Source organism: Marmota flaviventris, chromosome 8 (genome assembly GCF_047511675.1).
Source record: "Marmota flaviventris isolate mMarFla1 chromosome 8, mMarFla1.hap1, whole genome shotgun sequence".
Classification (NCBI taxonomy): domain Eukaryota; kingdom Metazoa; phylum Chordata; class Mammalia; order Rodentia; family Sciuridae; genus Marmota; species Marmota flaviventris.
This window is the reverse complement of record NC_092505.1, coordinates 88,224,902-88,242,538: the sequence shown is the minus strand read 5'-3', so window position 1 is coordinate 88,242,538 and position 17,637 is coordinate 88,224,902. Positions and strand designations below refer to the sequence as shown.

The 17,637-nt window shown below is 36.7% G+C and overlaps 1 protein-coding gene across 1 annotated transcript in view; it reads left to right on the top strand.

Annotated features, from left to right (window-relative positions):
• The first annotated feature begins 209 nt into the window (after positions 1–209).
• Kcnmb2 (potassium calcium-activated channel subfamily M regulatory beta subunit 2) overlaps positions 210–17,637 on the top strand; it is a 39,240-nt gene continuing 21,812 nt past the window's right edge. The window contains exons 1-2 of the mRNA XM_027942234.2: positions 210–265; positions 16,776–16,946. Of these exons, the coding sequence (XP_027798035.1) occupies positions 210–265; positions 16,776–16,946 (227 nt within the window). The remainder of the gene's footprint in view (positions 266–16,775; positions 16,947–17,637) is intronic.

The window sequence follows — 17,637 nt, the reverse complement described above, 5'->3', positions numbered from 1 at the left end:
AGCCAGCATGGAGAGCCAGTCCCCGAGGCATCAAAAACCTGGTGTTATTTAAGAAAGTCAATCCACTGAGAGCTATTGGTTGCTAATACAAAGTTCCAGAACTCAAAGGAATAGATTTAACCATAATGCATACCTCTTCTAGGTCTTTTCGCCATTCCTCCAGGACTTCCACCGCAAGGAAAGGAGACCCTGGACCACCATCTTCTAAGATGTTCATATGGACCAGTGGCCGGACTTCCTCATCTTACAGACACGATGAGAAAAGGTAACTGCACTGGGACCCTGGGCACTTGTCAGAAGGTTTGACCTGGCTGCAGAGAGGATGGTGACCAGGAAACACTAGGCAACTGAGCTTTGTGTCTTGAGATGTGGGATGGGCTCTTTACTGAAGGAGCAGGGCTTCAGACACCGACCTGCCTTCTCCTCTCATGTTGCATGTACCACATGGCTTTGTGAATGCTGTCCCCTGTTGGAATTGACTTTCATACACACACACACACACACACACACACACACACACACGCACGCACCACTCTTAGCTAACTACAGTTCTGCCTTTTGATATCCAACCACAATCCCTACCCTTCCCCCAGCCCCATCATCCTCTTTACCTGAACAGACTGTTTTACTCTCTGTCGAATTTCCAGACCTTTGTACCTTAACTGGCACACAGTAGATGCTCAATAAATGCTGGCTGATGTGAAGAAATCCTGTTTCTGTAGCACTGGACATGTGGTAGGGAAGGAAAGCAGAAACTGTGAGAGCACTCAAAGAGGACAAGACAAATTCAAAGAGCTCTCGGAATCGTTGCATGGATAACCTGGGAGCAGGGAAGGAATGAGGGAGCAAGAAGAAAGACAAAGGGGCAAATGCAGCATTAACGAGAGAAAGAGTGGCATCTGCAGATCAGTCCAACCATCTTATTGGGGTTGAAGGAGTAGATGTTTCCATAAAATTCTAGAAGCATTTTTAAATATTTAGTTTCTCTCCATTTGTTCTCTTCTTCCTCATCTCTCTTCCCCCATTGACCTTGTACAATTGGTTCAGGTGAAACTAAATTTTAAACATAACTTCCTTTACTAGCACAGAGCAGCTGAAGCAAGTAGCACATGAGGCAGATAAATGGTGCTGGGCCCTGGAAGGACCGGAGGGAGGTTTAGCTGAATATTGTTTTGAGGGATTATTTTTCCCCTTAAAACTCAAATGACCCTACAGATAAAATTCCTTTGAAAAATTCCAAAAGCAAAGTTATTCACAATGATTATTGCAAGTAAAATTTTGGAAGCCACTTCAGTGTCACAATAAAAAGCATGTTTAGTCATAATACTGTAATATATCGCTTAGCACTTTAAAGGGCTTCAACATAATATTAACTGGAAAAAAATACAAGTTTAAAAATTGCATATAAACAATCACTGCATCCTCGGAAAGCACATAACAAGCAAAAGTCCAGAAGGAAAACAGTTTTCATTTCTCTATTTCCCAAATGCTTTGTAATATGTTATGTTTCCTTAATTATGGAAAAATAATTATGTGATGTTTAAGTAAAATTACAACCCACAAGGCAACTAGTGTTTGCACATAGTCCCAGGGCTTGTCACTTCAACAAGCAGATCCCTGAAAATTCACTCTTTATTCATCTCTAGGTTTTCACCTGCTTTTTCTCAATGCTTAATTAAATTATTTTTTATTTGCTTTCAAGGTGAATCATCTTTCAACACAATCCGTCACATTTTAAAGTTTCAAGTGTCATTTTAAAATTCCACATTTTGTATGTAATTTTCTCCTTTTTTGTTGTTGTTTTGTTTAAAAGGCTGTTATCAGTGAAGGTGCCAAAGGGTAAGAGAGTTGGTTTTACAATTCAGGGGTCGCAACCAAATCCTAGGGTTTTGTTGCCCCACAGGAATATTATGACTGTCAATGATCAGTCCTCCTAAAATTCTGAAGGCTTTATCAGAGTGGGTGGACTATAATATAATCCTTTCACCTCCTATTTACTTTCATCAAATATTTTTAATACATTTTGATATTCTTTTACGAAGAAATTACTGAGTACTGCTTGTTCTACATAAACTACCCTGCTATTATGCCCATTTTACAGATGAGAAAGTGCAGGGTCAGGGTTTTGAAATAACTTTAAGGGTCCAACAACAAACTAGGATAGAATCCAAATCTGAAACCAAGCTCAAACTCTCTCTCCTGCACCCCCACAGCTTTACAAAGGTTCTTGTCAAAAATGAGAAATGCAGAGCAACAGTAAACAGCCAAACCCACAAGGGGACATCATCATGTTAAAATAGAGTTGAAAGTTATATATCAAAGAAGATAATAAACATATGATGATATACTGGCAATATTGATGAAGTTTAAAAGGAACAAATACTTAGTGTTCTGCATCAATAAGATTCTATGACAAATTAACTGCTTTAGTTTTTTTTTTATTTTCAAAGATGATCTCAGTAACTATGGGATTTAAAATAATTAAAATATTGACTACAAAGAAATCGCAAGCTTTATTTGTGAAACAGGAAGGCAAAAGCTCATGAAATTGGTTTGCCTGGTTGGCGTACAAAGTTAATAGAAACAGATGAAAAATAGCCAACAAATACAAGCAATGGAATCTTTTGCTAAGTGGGGGTCCCTAAGTGAATGTTGGATCATTGGTCCATGCCTCTTCCTTGACCACATCTTCATCTTTACTGCATAGTTCACAGATTCTTAAGGATAAGACTCAGATTTTAAAGCTGACTTTGAGCAGAAGCTGTCATTCTGCTAATGGTTAGGCTGGGGCTGTAGTTCAGTGGTAAAGCTGGGGCTGTAGTTGAGTGATAGAGTGCTTGCCTAGCGTACCCGGGGCTCTGGGTTCAATTCCCAGCGCCACCACCAAAAAAAAAAAGCTGCTTTTGGTGACAGTAATCATGACGATAATGGCCAATAATGAATCAAGACAATTACAGTCTTCAAGTTAAATTATTTGGAAATAAATTAACAGGATCGTCTGGCAGTGCTGTCTCACATTGCTAGTGATTGATCCACCCTCATTTTTCCTTCTGCAAACCTGGCTTCTGTGTGTGCCTCTTTTCTCCACTTATGCTCCTAAAGCAATGCCAGGAGGGGCTAGCCAGCCATACAGCCTTTTCCTGATTCCAGAGACAAACTTGTCAGGATATTGGATTTCCTGGAATTCTTAAGACAGTGAAACATCAGAAACCAGCTTAAAAACAGGCAGAACAAGTAACTGGAAGGAAAAAATCTCACTGAAAATTCTGAATAAAACATTTCATTGCTCAGAAGAAATTAAAGTCAATTTTACTTGTTTTTATTATTTGGAGTCTAAGCCAGCCCTTTTTCTGATCATCTGCTACATGCACCACACTAGATTCTATCCTCATCCTCCATTCCCCAAGCCCAACAATATAAAGTAATACATTTTCTTCTCTGAAAACATTTCATTGTTAAGCAAGTTCAAAAGGATTTTTTCCCATACCATTTTCTAAATATTTTGCAGCTTTACCTTTTATAATTAAGTCTTTAATCATCTGGAATTGGCTTCTGTGGTAGGTGTGAAGTAGGCATCCAAATTTTTTTCTATAGAGTTAACCAGTTGCCCCAACATCACTCACTGGACAATGTATTATTTTCCCATCGATCTAAAAACACACACGTATCATATATTACATTTCCATGTGTGCATGGTTATGTTTTTGGATCTCTATTCTGGTCTATTAATCTGCTCTATTATTGTCTCAGGTATTATATCTACCTAAGGCAAATACCACAATTGAGTTTTATTTTACATATTGATATGTTATCAAATAAGACATCTATCTTATTCTTTTTTAATCAGGAGTTCATTTGCTTTTCTTAACTATTTGCACTTCATGTAAATTTGAGAATGAGCTTCTCAGGTCATGTTTACCACATTTCCATTAATGCATTGTGGCAAAATTATATCTTTCTGCCATCAAGTCTTTTTTTAGTTTTATTGATTTTATTTTTTAAATACATGACAGCAGAATGCATTACAATTCTTATTACACATATATGCCACAATTTTTCATATCTCTGTTTGTATATAAAGTCTGTTGACACCCAATTCGAGTCTTCGTACATGCACTTGGATAATGATGTCCATCACATTCCACCATTCTTCATCAAGTCTTTTTCTGATTAAATAAGATTAATATCTACATTGATTTCAGTCTCCCCTATGAAGGAGAGAAAGACTTTATTTTTTTTTCTGAACTCGTGTAAGTTCATAATTGGGACAGTTGGGACAGATTCCTGTAACAAAAGACAGATCAACAAGAGAAAAACAAGTAAGTGCGTGCGGTGCCCATTGCCAAGGGATAAAATGACTTAGAAATCTATCTTAAATCATATTTCAACAAATAGCAATACATTTATTACCACTCATTTTTACTTCCTTCTATTATCTTTAGTATGTTCTGCTAATATTTTCATAACCTCCTTTGTTGGACGCCTGGCATGTTGATTTTCAAGTTTTCTCCTCTAATATAAACATTTAAAATTACTTTCTCTTCCTATGACTCTAACTGCATCTACCAGATGATCCATAGTGTTTTCCATATTCAATTCTAAATACTTCCTAATTTCTATCAGATTTTATTCTATGATCCATGAGTTCTTTGTGCTATATTTTTATTTCTGTATATATAGTCCTTCTAGTTATTTTTGTTATTTGTTTCTATCATTATTGCACTGAAATCATATAATGTAGTCAAAATAAAGGTAATGCTTCTGAAAGGCTCTTTAGATTATAAAGATACCCTCGTTTATCTAAACAATTCATATAATTTTCTGTTTCTTTCTATATTGTGCGCTAAAACATTTTATAAAAATTTAATGTGCTAATGGATCAGATAAAAATAAATAAGAATTAAAATATGGGAGATATCATTGCAGTAGTGATCTGATAAGAAAAAAAGGCCTAAAAAATAACTCCCAATTTTTCATTTTCATCTTTAGTGTCCTAGTCATACAATAAGGTTCATAATATTACAATTTGTGGGAAAGCCCCACAAATTAATTGGAAACAATAACATTAAATTTATGGACCAAATAAAAAAAAAACTCATGTTAATGACTGTATTAAGAATGGCTGTCATTAGTTCCCAAACTCAAAAGCACATTGTTTCCAATGGAATGTGCAGGTTCAAAGAGTGAAAAGAGGATAATAATTAAACTAATCAAATTGGACCCTAAATATACACTAACTTGAGGAACATCCATGAAATCTGGAACTTCTAGAAGATAAAGACAAACATACAAAGAAGCACATCTCAGGAAAGTAGGAAACCAAAGTGAACAGAAGGCAGAACCATGTCTGTGATGCTCTGCCATGTGAAATGACAGATGGGGTCTCCTGGGCCATAAATGGACAGCAGCTCCACTCATTTCAGCTCAGAAGGGATCCAGTAATCTATTGCCCTGCAGTCTGCCCTCATGAGATCCCACAGAAGGAGACCCTCCTTGAAGTCTGGAAACTAGAACTCTTGATTCCTAGAAAAACTGAATTTTTTCTGGAAGAGTACTAAATTTGTTGGTGGTAGAATCCAATGAACACAGATGGGAAGCAAGAAGCCAGGAGCCTGTTCTACCCATGGATTCTGATTTATTTGGTTTTAGTTGACTATTCTGCCTCCCTATGCTGGCTACCTCACAATCTATGCTCATGGTAGTTATTTTCAGTCCAAATAAAAATATATTTTATAAGCTTAATAAGTGCAAGAGATTGAGTCTACAAAGATGAATGGGGTCTGTCTCTATCTCTTAAGCAGCTCAGTACTCATTGGGCCATAGAGACATAAATATCAATATTCAGTATATTAAATATTATGTGTAAGTTCCTGAAAAGCTCTCAGCCAAGTAATTTTATATCTACTTAATTCTCTACTTCTAATTCATATCTTCCCTAGTTTTCTTTCCTATACCCATCTGGTACCCCCTCACCTCTCTGACAGTGTCAGGATCCTTCACAGACTTCTCTTCTTACACTTCCCACATTCTTGTACCCAAACCATCTTTGTTTCTCTGACTAGCTAGAAAGGATCATTAAAACCCACAGTGTTTAATAGTTGATCCTGGACACAAATGATGCTCAGATCTAAATGCTCATCTCCTCTGCCACTTCTTTCTAAAAATCCCTCTTTAACTAATATCTGAAACACTAGAAGAGTTTCAGAATCAATCTCTGCCTCGAGATATAAACCTTTCTAGATAACACACAAACACTAACAGGAGTTATCTTCCTAAAGTACAAATCTAATTATTGTACTTGCTTAAATTATTTTAATGTCTATGGTGACCTCAGAGGACACACACATCCTTTATTCTTGGCTTCTCTCTAACTAGCTAACTGCCTGCCAATCCCCACCCACCAGATCCTGCAATCCAATCACATTCAAGTATCCCTACTCAAAATTTTCCCAGATCTTCCCCCTCTTCTTAATTATTTGCTCATCCAAGGCCCAATTCCATCTTTCACAGGACCCTCAGCCATTACCACTTACATCAATGGCTCCCAAGTGACAGTCTTCTAAACCATCTTCATGCTTATAGCCATAGCCCTGGGCCAATTCCTCTGCCATGGATCCTCTGAATGTTCATATTGAGGGATGCCTAATGCAGCGATAGTCAATGTGTCTAAAATCAATTTGCCAAAAAAGCCATTTCCCAATCAATCATTTTATTGACTGTATTGAATTTAGCTATGAACCAAAAATTTTGTATGACCATTGTGACTTTACATAGTTCTATCATAACCCACATTAAATTGGTTATCAAAGACAAGTAAGGCCCCAAAGGGCCCCTATTTGGGGACTCCTCTTATCTCTATCTCTCTGCTCCTCTACCTTTCCCTCTCTGTGTTCCAGACACACTCTGTCTCCAGTCCCATCTTCTCTCTGTCCTCTGTTCCTCCCTGAACCTCCTCCTTGGCCATGCCCTCCCACACTCTGTGGCTGTTGGTCTCCCCTCCTCTGCCTGGGTTTCCTCTCTCTCTAGGTCAGTAAGCCAGACTGTATGCTTTGCTGGTTTTCCTCTTCAATATTCCTTTAGCAGAAGGTCCCACCATTCTCATCCAAATCCCCCCTGTTGTGATAACAAGACCAGAGACCAATTGAACATTCAGTAAACTGATGTCATGAGGACAAAATAAAAACTTGACTGAATTTTCAAAAAATGTTAAATATTACCATCCCAAATCAGCTACCATATCCTTAGTGAATAGGTAAAAGAAACAAATTTTGGTTAATGGATAAAGTTGACAAGTCCATCAAAGTTGTCAAAATGTGAAATTGCCACAACAATCCGAATGATGCCTAAGTGTTAGCAAAACAGCAAATGCCTAACACGAATGGTGTGAAAATCCTTTGCATACCACCAGTGACTTGAAATATTGTGCTCTATATGTGTAATATGGAATGAATTGCATTCTGCCATTATGTATAACAAATTAGAATAAATAAATAATTTAGTAAAGAAATAAAAGGATTTGGAAAAAAATAAATCAGTATAAACTAAAAGGCTCCCGAATGAAATGTTAAATGTTTATTCTATTAGCAGAGTATATTTACACACTACTCAAGAAAGATATATCTATAAATATATTCTTAATAATATATTTATAAAGAAACTGAGCCCACTACGAAACCGCTTTTTAAAAAAAAAAAAATCAGGCCAATTTTAAAATACTGCTAAGAGGAACACATTAGTAAGAACATACTTGATGATTAAGTGCATTTTTAAAATACAGTCTTAAAACATTCATAGAAAACATCTATTCATATTCACGTATTATGTTGAAAACAATAATGCTTAAAATACATCTTTGTTAAATCTCTAAGTAGGGTAAAATAGATAAATTGTATTCATTTAGTGAGCTGATTCTTCAATAAATTGACTTTCTGTGAATCAGCCATTCAGTAACTGATCCTTTGGCAAACTGACACTCAGCATATTGGCTTTCTTTTCTTCCCTTTCGTACACCTCTCTATTCAGCCTCATTACCAGATCTTGTCATGATTAATACCTCATGCGGCAATCCCAAGAAATCAGCCTTCTTCACTTCCTGCCCCCAGGACTTAGATGCTTGTGGTTCTTTTTATGAAGACTTAACATGTTGACTAACAAATTAATAAATGAATTCATAAATGGCCTTTGCCCTGCCTTCACCTGAATACCTTTCTCCCTGTAGAACAGAAACCAAGGGAATCTGACTTTACATGAGTAAGAAAGAGCCAAAGAGTCTTTATTGGACTTTCTACTCTTTATGTCCTCTGTGTGTGTGTATGTGTGTGTGTGTGAGCGCACGTGCGTATCCTCATAACTAATGTGCTTATGAATTATAGAATGAGTCCAAATATCAAATTTAAAGAAAGTACCCAAATATAGTGTTTGAAATAAAATTGTACTCTGTTGATTATTGCTTGGGGTGAAAATAAAACTTTATTGGATAATTGAAAAAAAAATTTTTTTTTTTGCAACCCTGGGGATTGTACCCAGTAGTGCTATCACTGAGCTGCACTCCCAGCCTTCTTTATTTATTTATTTGTTTGTTTGATTATTTATGTATTTATTTTAATTTGGGACAGTGTCTCATTAAGTTGCCCAACCTGGTGATCCTCCAGTTTCAGCCTTCCAAGTTGTTGGAATTATAGGCATACGCCACTGCGCCCAACTTGAAAATCTTTTGCTTACAAGAATATTTATCAAAAAGATTTTTGTTGGAGTTGGACTTGTAAGACTTATTAATAATTTCTATTTTCTAAAAGGATTTGGGCAGAATGTTCCCTGTTTATGTAGTAAAGACTGTATATATCTGTTATCTGTTGTCAATATGTATGAATATTCACTTTATCCTTCATGTCGACTCATGGTTCATCACGGAGTCAACACTGCCTCAAAAGAGCTTAAGTTTAGTTTTGCTGGGACACACCAAGGCTAGATCCACTTCAAACTTATAAAGTCAAATTCCTTCTCTATACCTACTAATTGCACACCCATCCAAAACTGAATTCATAATCATAACCCAGACTCATTCTTCCTCTTGAACTCTCTACTTCTGTAAATTGTATTGACATTCCCTCCCTTATTTCTCACACCAAGGACAGTTTCTTGTCCTCTCAAGTTGATTCATAGAGCATAGACATGAAGAGCTAAAAGAAGATGAAACATCAGCTTAGATATTGGTGGCACTGTAACCCCCAACACACAAGACTTGTTAGTATGAAGGATGATGCTTAGGCCTGAGGCTCGGGACATGCCCCTTCTATCTACCATTGAAGACAACTGGGTTTGATAGGGACCAATTCACTAACCCATTAACACTTAGGATATGCACACTTCCTTCCCTAACAGGGGCTCACTACTTGGACACTGAAAGGCAAAGGAGAGTGTGAAATAATTTTTTTTAAAATAATAATAGGTTGTACCACACAGGAGCAATGAACTTCAAACTCACCCAAAAGAGAGATTTAGTCCCCCAATTATCAGGGTATCACCCATCTCATCAATCAAATTAGCTACTCCTCCACCTGAGCTCCAGACACCTAACCAGGGGGAAGAGAATTTATAAATGTGCAATCATCCTCTCCCTCCTTTTTTAGCAAGGTCAGAAATGGGGGAAAGGTAGGGGGAACTCTCTTTGGACCCTGCAAAGTGTAGGAAAATAAGAGTTCTGCCTTACCACTCTTCATCATCTCCCCTGTTGTCCAAGTAAAGCACTGAGACATAGATCTAAAACTCACTCCCTCATCAGCTTCTATATTCTATCAGTTGCCAAATTCTGACATTTTATTTCCAAGATATTTCTCCAAACATCCTCTTCCCTCCAGCCCACCGTGATCCTGGATCCAGCCCTGATCATCCTTCACCAACATTATTGTTACCATCTCTCCCAATTCTTCTCTCTGATTTAAGTCTTGTCCCATTTATAATTTAATCTCCACACAGCAGCCACCGTGGTCATCCTGAAACTCAGTTCTGATCATGTCATCCACTGACAGCTTCCCCTTTAACTACAGGAGAGACGCCAATCTCTAGAAAGACTTACAGAACTCTTCCTGACCAGACTACTTTTCCAAATATATCTGCCCCATTTCCTCTGACCCACACTCACCCCAGTGATACTAACATACTTTTAGTTTCAGGTAGTCTCCATACTAGTTTTTCATGTGATCCCTTCCATCTGGACTGTCCTCAACTCTTCGTCTCATGGCATCGATTCCAAATCAAACGTGAAGAGTCTGTTTAAGATGCCACCCTAGGAAGCCTTCCCAAACCACAATTCTTACTCCCTATCCCGTTCCCTAAACATTGGGAATACTGTAAGTTATTTCATCATTGAACTTACTACCATATGTTGATATTATTTTTATATCTGTCTTCTAATTGTGCCAAGGCCATATCCCCAGAAACAAGAGGTTACCAGCACTCAAGATAAGTCTGTACATCTAAACACTTTGGTCTTTCAAACTATCCATTCATTCCTTTTGTTTATCCTTTAATCCAATCATTATTGGATCCTTTAATTGAATCATTATTGATTGATTGATTCTTTGGATGTGGCTCACCCCACTCACCATTTTCATTTCACTGGGTAATATCCTCATTTCCCAGATGACTTTGAGCTATATGGAAACAAGTCACTTCCCCCCTAACCCCTGGCTCCACAGTATATGAAGAGCATTTGTTAACCATTTTCAAATTGCAATTTGTTTTTAAATTACCTGTTTGAATCATTTTTATATGCTTCTTGCTCTGGTGACATACTGACTGATTATTCCTCATCTATTTTATGAGTATACAGTGACATAAGAAATGCTGTGTGACAGTCTAATACCCTAGAACTTTCTGAGACTATTGCTCTCTCCTCGATGGCTTCCATCTGCAGGAAATGCGAATCTCAATGGCAGCCATCAGAGTTAAATACATGTTGATAAATAATAGTGAAGTTACATCAGATTATTATTTTACAGCAGATCTTTGAAGCCACTCAATCTCAACCTATCTTTCCTGCTTCAGAAGTCTTCCTGCTCACCAGCTTTAGCTGCTAATGGGCACTGATTTTTTTTTTGTCAAGTTCATAAAAGGTCAAGTTTAAAGAGCTTTGATGATAAACCGTACAATTTTCAAAGAAAATTGCAAAAAAGAATGGGAGACAGAAGGTGGGTGGTTACCAGTCTATGGAAGTCAAAAGCAGGGCAGACCAGCTAATCCAACGATATTGGGCTTGGGAGCTGGAGGATAATGAAGAATGTGGTCTTTCCAAGACTCTGGCAATGATCACAAACAGCCTAGAGTGAGTGAAGGCGGCAAGAAGACAGGAAGAACAGGCCATGAAAAGATGATGAATGAAGACATCTAGGTAGCTGGGATGCTGCTCCCACACAATGCCCACTCCTGGAGGAAAGATTTGCATAAACTAGTTCGTGAAGAGAACTTTAATGATGATAACAATTAATTTTGTACACTGATAACTAAAATAATAAATACCTAAAACCTTCTATATATGTATATTAAATACATACACATTCTTTGTACAGGGAACCAAAATATTTAGCAATCATTCCAGAATAAACCAGCCAATCAGAACAGATATGAGCCATAAACACCGGTAAGGTCATTCTGGAGCACAAAGCTAAATATAACCCTAAATGTACACACAATTGTACAAACAATGGGCGTCTCTTATTCCCCTGCAAATTCCACATTTGATTCTATTCTGGTTTCTTTTCCAAGAAACATGAATAAACAGTGATAAAAATATTAAAGGAAAATGTGGTCTGTCTTGTGCATTTTGGTTTTTGTTTAAAGCTTAAAAATTGGCTTAAGAGCTTCCTTCTCAGTTTTCAGGACCATTTGTCCTGTTTCCAGTTCCAATAGGCCAGCAGCTTTCCTACTCCCACTGCCCTGCAATGCAAAGCTCCCTATCAAAATAGGAACTGAGAGTGCCCAAGCTGTATCTTGATCAGCAGGAGTTCTGGAATTCCCAAGCATTGACTTCCTACCCCCCACTTCTCATACATCTCCCCAAGCACCAACACCTCCAGAATTTTCTCACCTTTTCTTTCTTCTCCTGCTTGCTTCAAATCCATTCCTCCATTCCTAAGCTTTATATATTATTAATTTCCTTGCCATTCTGTCCTGCAGATAGTCTTTGAAGAATGGTAGAAATTTTATGATGGTCTAATATTCATGTCATTAAACCATAGCTCCCACTCCATTTTTTAATAAGAGCTTTATAGTTGTACATAGTGGTTTGGTTCATCCTAACAAGCTCATACATATGTGGAAATTGATTTCAGTCCATCATCCCCTCCTTTTCCCTCCCCTCTCCCATTCTCCTTCCTCTACGAGATTTCCTTTTCCTTGTCTATTAATTTGTATTTAATTGGTTCTTTATTTTATCCTACCCTTTCCTCCCCCTTTCCTTTATTTTACGCTAGCTTCCACAGACGAGAGAAAACATTCAATCTTTGAGTTTCTGAGTTTGGTTCATTTCACTTAGCATAATTTTCTCCATTTCTATCCATTTACTGGCAAGTGCCAGAATTTCATTCTTCTTTTTGGCTGAGTAGGACTCTATTGTGTGTGCATTGTAACAATCACAATTTCTTAATCCATTCATCTACTGACAGGCATCTGGGTTGATTCCATCATTTAGCTATTGTGAATTGTGCTACTATAAATATTAAGGTGGCTGTATTGCTGTAGTATGCCAATTTTAGATCATTTGGGAAAACACTAAGGAGTGGGATGGCAGGGACATATGATGATTTCATCCCTAGTATTCTGAAGAATTCCATACTGCTTTCCAGAGTGATTGTACTAGTCTACCAGTCCACCAACCATACACAAATGTACCTTTTCCCCCACAACCTCATCAGCATTCATTGTTGTTCATATTCTTGATAAATATCATTCTGACTAGAGTGAGATGAAATCTTATATAGTTTTGATTTGCATTTCCCTGATTGTGAGAGTTATTGAACATTTTTTTCATTTATTTGTTGTCCATTTGTGTGTCTTCTTTTGAAATGTTTCTATGTAGTTCTTTTGCCTATTTATTGATTTGGTTATTTGTATTTTGGGCGTTAAGTTTTTTTGAATTCTTTATTCTGGTTATTAATCCCCTATCAGAGATTTTCTCCTATTCTGTAGGCTCTCTCCTTCACCTTCTTTTTTTTTACATACATGACAATAGTGGAATGTATTATACTCATTATTACCCATTTACAATTTGTTATGCAGGAGTTTTTTAGTTTGATGGCATCCTACTTATTGATTCTTAATTTTATTTCTTGCACTCAGGGAGTTTTGTTAAGGAAGTTGGTACCAGCACTTATATGGTAGAGTATGGACCTTATCTTTTCTTCTAGCAATTGTAAATATCTGGTCTAATTCATAAGTCTTTGATCCATTTTGATTTGAGTTTTGTACAGGGTGAGAAAGAGGAGTCTAATGTCATTGTTTCTACATACAGCTTTCCAGTTTTCCCAACATCATTTGTTAAAAGTCTGTCTTTTCTCCAAGATATATTTTTGATGCCTGCATCAAATATCAGGCAGGTATAGGTATGTGGATTTGTCTCTGTGACTTCTATTCTGTTCCATTGGTCTTCAAGTCTATTTTGATGCCAATATCATGCTGTTTTTGTTACTACAGCTCTGTAGTATCATTTCAGTTGGTATTATGACACCTTCTGCTTTGCTTTTCCTTCTTAGTATTGCTTTAGCTCTCTGGGTCTCTTATTCTTCCAAATAAATTTCATAATTTTTTCTAATTCTATGAATAATGTCATTGGTAGTTTGATGGGAATTGCATTGAATCTGTATGTTGCTTTTGATAGTATGGTCATTTTGACAAAATTGATTCTTCCTAAGAACATGGATGTCTTTCCATCTTCCAAGGTTGTCTTCAATTTCTTTCTTCAGTGTTCTATAATTTTCATTATAGAACTCTCTTACCACCTTAGATTAATTCCCAAATATATGTGTGTGTGTGTGTGTGTGTGTGTGTGTGTGTGTGTGTGTATTTAGGTTATTGTGAATGGGATGGTTTTCCTAATTTCTTCCTTGGTTGAATCACTGTTGGAGTTTAGGAAAGCTATTGATTTATAGGTGTTGATCTTGTATCCTGCTACTTTGCTAAACTCATTTATATCTAGAAGTTTTCTGGTGAAGTTTTGGGTCTTCTAGTTATAGAATCATATCGTAATTTAACAACTTCATTTCCTATCTGTATCCTTTTTGTTTCCTTTTCTTGCCTGATTGCTCTGGTTAGTTTTTTGAGGACAATATTAAATAGGAATGGTGAAAATGGACAGTCTTGTCTGTTCCTGATTTTAGAAGAAATGTTTTTAGTTTTTCTCATTTAATATGATTTTGGCTTTGTGTTTGTCATAAATGACCTTTATGATGTTGAAGTAAGTTCCTTCAATTCCTAGCTTCTCCCGTTTTTTTAACCTCAATAGGTGTTGGATTTTATTAAAGGCCTTTTCTGTATCTATTGAGATGATTATGTGATTTTTGTTCTAAATTCTATTTAAGTGAAGAATTACATTTACTGATTTCTGCATATGTTGAACCAACCTGGCATCCCTGGAATAAAACCCATTTGAACTTGGTGTATTATCTTTCTTATGTGTTTTTAAATGGAGTTTGCTAATATTTTATTAAGGATTTTTGCATTTTTGTTCATCAGGGATATTGGTCTGTAGTCTTCTTTCCTTTGAAAATGCATCTTTGTTTGGTTTACTAACAGAGTTATACTGACTTTATAAAATGTATTTGGGAGTATTCCCTGTCTTTCAATTTCATGGAATAATTTCAGAAAGACTGGTGTTAGTTCTTCTGTAAAGGTCTGCTAGAACTCAGCTAAGAATCCATAAGGTCCTGGGCTCTGCTTTTTTGGAAGGCTTTTAACTGCAGTTTTTAATTTCATTACTTAATATTGGTATGTTTAGGTTTTCTGTATCTTCCTGAGTCACTTTAGGCAGATCATATGTGTCTACAAATTTGACAATATCTTCCAGATTTTCCTGTTTATTGAAGTATAAATTTTCAATATAGTTTCTGATAATCCTCTGGATTTCAGAAGGATCTGTAGTGATATCTCCTTTTTTATCTCTGAAATTGTTGATTTGCTTCTTCTCACTCTTTCTTTTGGATAGTTTGGATAAGGGTATGTCAATCTTATTTATCTTTTCAAAGAACAATCTCTTCATTGCATTAATCCTTGTATTTTCTTGTTCTCAATCACATTGATTTGGGCTCTGTTTTTAATTATCTCTGTCTTCTACTGGTTTGGGAGTTAGTTTGTTCTTTTCCTGAGGCCTTGAGGTGGAGCATAAACTTACTTATTTGGGATCTCGCTAATTGTTTACTGTACGCACTCAGTGCTATAAATTTTCCTCTTAGAATTGATTTTATAATGTCCCAGAGATTTTGATATTTTGTATCTCTGTTCCTGTTTATTCCTAAAAATTTATTGACTTCTATTCTCATTTCTTCTTTGATCCATTCTTCATTAAAGAGAGTTTTGTTCAATCTCCCTGTGTTTATGTGGTTTTTATTTTTCTTACTGTTGATTTCTAGCTTCATTCTTTTATTATATTATATATGGGATTATGTGATTTTTTTGCATTTGCTATGATTTGTTTTGTGACTTAGAATATAATATATTTTGGAAACTATTATATTCTCAGCTAAGAGACAGGTAAATTCAGCTGTTTGGGGTGGAATAGTCTGTAGTTGTCCATTAGGTCTATTTAATTTGTAGTGTTATTTAGGTTGGAGATATCTTTATTGATTTTATGTCCACCCCATTTTTTGAATGAGAACCTTTATTAAATATTTACATCAGTCATTTTGCAAGATGATCTGCCTACCCTCATCTCCTTTAGCCATTACAAAGCTTTTAAATGTTATTTCTACTTTGCAAGAAACTGGGGATTGAAAAGGCTAAGGAACTTTTTGTTGATCACACAGTTAGTAAACAGATTCGAACAGGACACAATTTGACTTCAAGCTCATGTTCCTATGTTGCTTCTCTAAAACCCCAAATAAAAGTACTAATAAAACTGTTCAAAGTTATGAAGACCAGCCTTGATTTGCCTTGATTTGACTAAAACTTTTCTAAATCACTCAAGTATTTACTCATATAAGAAAAAGTAGGCAGGATCACCACCCCACATCTTCACACTGCTTATAAATCTCAAGCCAAAAGAGCCCTAAGCACCCCTAAGCTCGAGAAGAATGTTAACCAAAATAGCTTCTGTCTATCCCTACTGAGGGAATAGCATGATTAAATTGATAGATTTCTGATTTATGTTGCCATTTATTTGAATTAGGTATGCAGAAATTACAAAATATATCAATGGTAGATGACTTGATAGATGGTAAAGTCAATGAACCCAAAGAATTATTTTGAAGGTTGAGGAATTGCTTTCTTTCTGTAGAAATGGAAAGAAGGAACATTAGTTTGCCATTAGATGTGAGCCTCAAGGTAAATAAGGAGGGTCCCTGTCTGCTCATGTTATGCACATGTGTACGTGTGTGTCCATGCATGCACACATGATACGTTGCAGGGTTAGAATTACATGCTGGGATCCAGTTGCACTCAGGCAGGTTCAGAAGTGTCCTCTGGGTCTCTTAGCTCCAGCAAGACAGGGGTAGAAACGTACCCGTTCTCCAGGCGCATACTGATTAACTTTGAACTTTATTTAATATTGCATTGTTTTTCAACTTTAGAAATATCTACCAAAAAATCAGGGACCACGACCTCCTGGACAAAAGGAAAACAGTCACAGCACTAAAGGCTGGAGAGGACCGAGCCATTCTCCTGGGACTGGCCATGATGGTGTGCTCCATCATGATGTATTTCCTTCTGGGAATCACACTCCTGCGCTCATATATGCAGAGGTAATGCCACTGTGCTGTTGGGACACTGCCATTTGTCTCTACCCTCATTGCTCAGTCAACCCTGAGGTCATCTTCCTCACCCTCTTTCCTATGGAGAACTTCCAGAAGTGCCCCTCATATAATATTTTAATAATGCTATCTAATAATAATACTAAAATAGTTTTATATATAAACTGCCTATTATTGCCAAAAACTTTTCATACATCGTTTTATCCTCATGACTACACTGTAAGTATGAATATCCTCATCAAAAAAAATAGGAAAACTGAGGTTCAAAGAGAGGTAACTTGTCCAATGTCACATAGCTTTAGCATGTGGCCAAGCCTTAGCTTCAAAGGCATAACCCACTCATCTCAGCATCCCTATTCTTGCTCCTTCATGTCTGTTCCCACCTTCATTCCTTTTCCACCCTGCATCGCCCTTCTCCCTCCCTCTACGGCAGTACTTCTCAATGGCACATCTCACAAAAACTTTAAAAATGCTGATGCCCGGCCCCCACCATCATCCCAGAAAGTCTGATTAAACTGGTTTGAAGTGGGACCCATTCATTAGTATCTTTTAAAACTCCTCCAAGGGATACTACTATACTGTCAAAGTTGAAAAACACTATTGTGCATCGACCTTTTAAAATAACAGATTTTGAACCCTTTTTATTTAATACCCCTAGATTTACTGAGTAGATGGGAAGGCA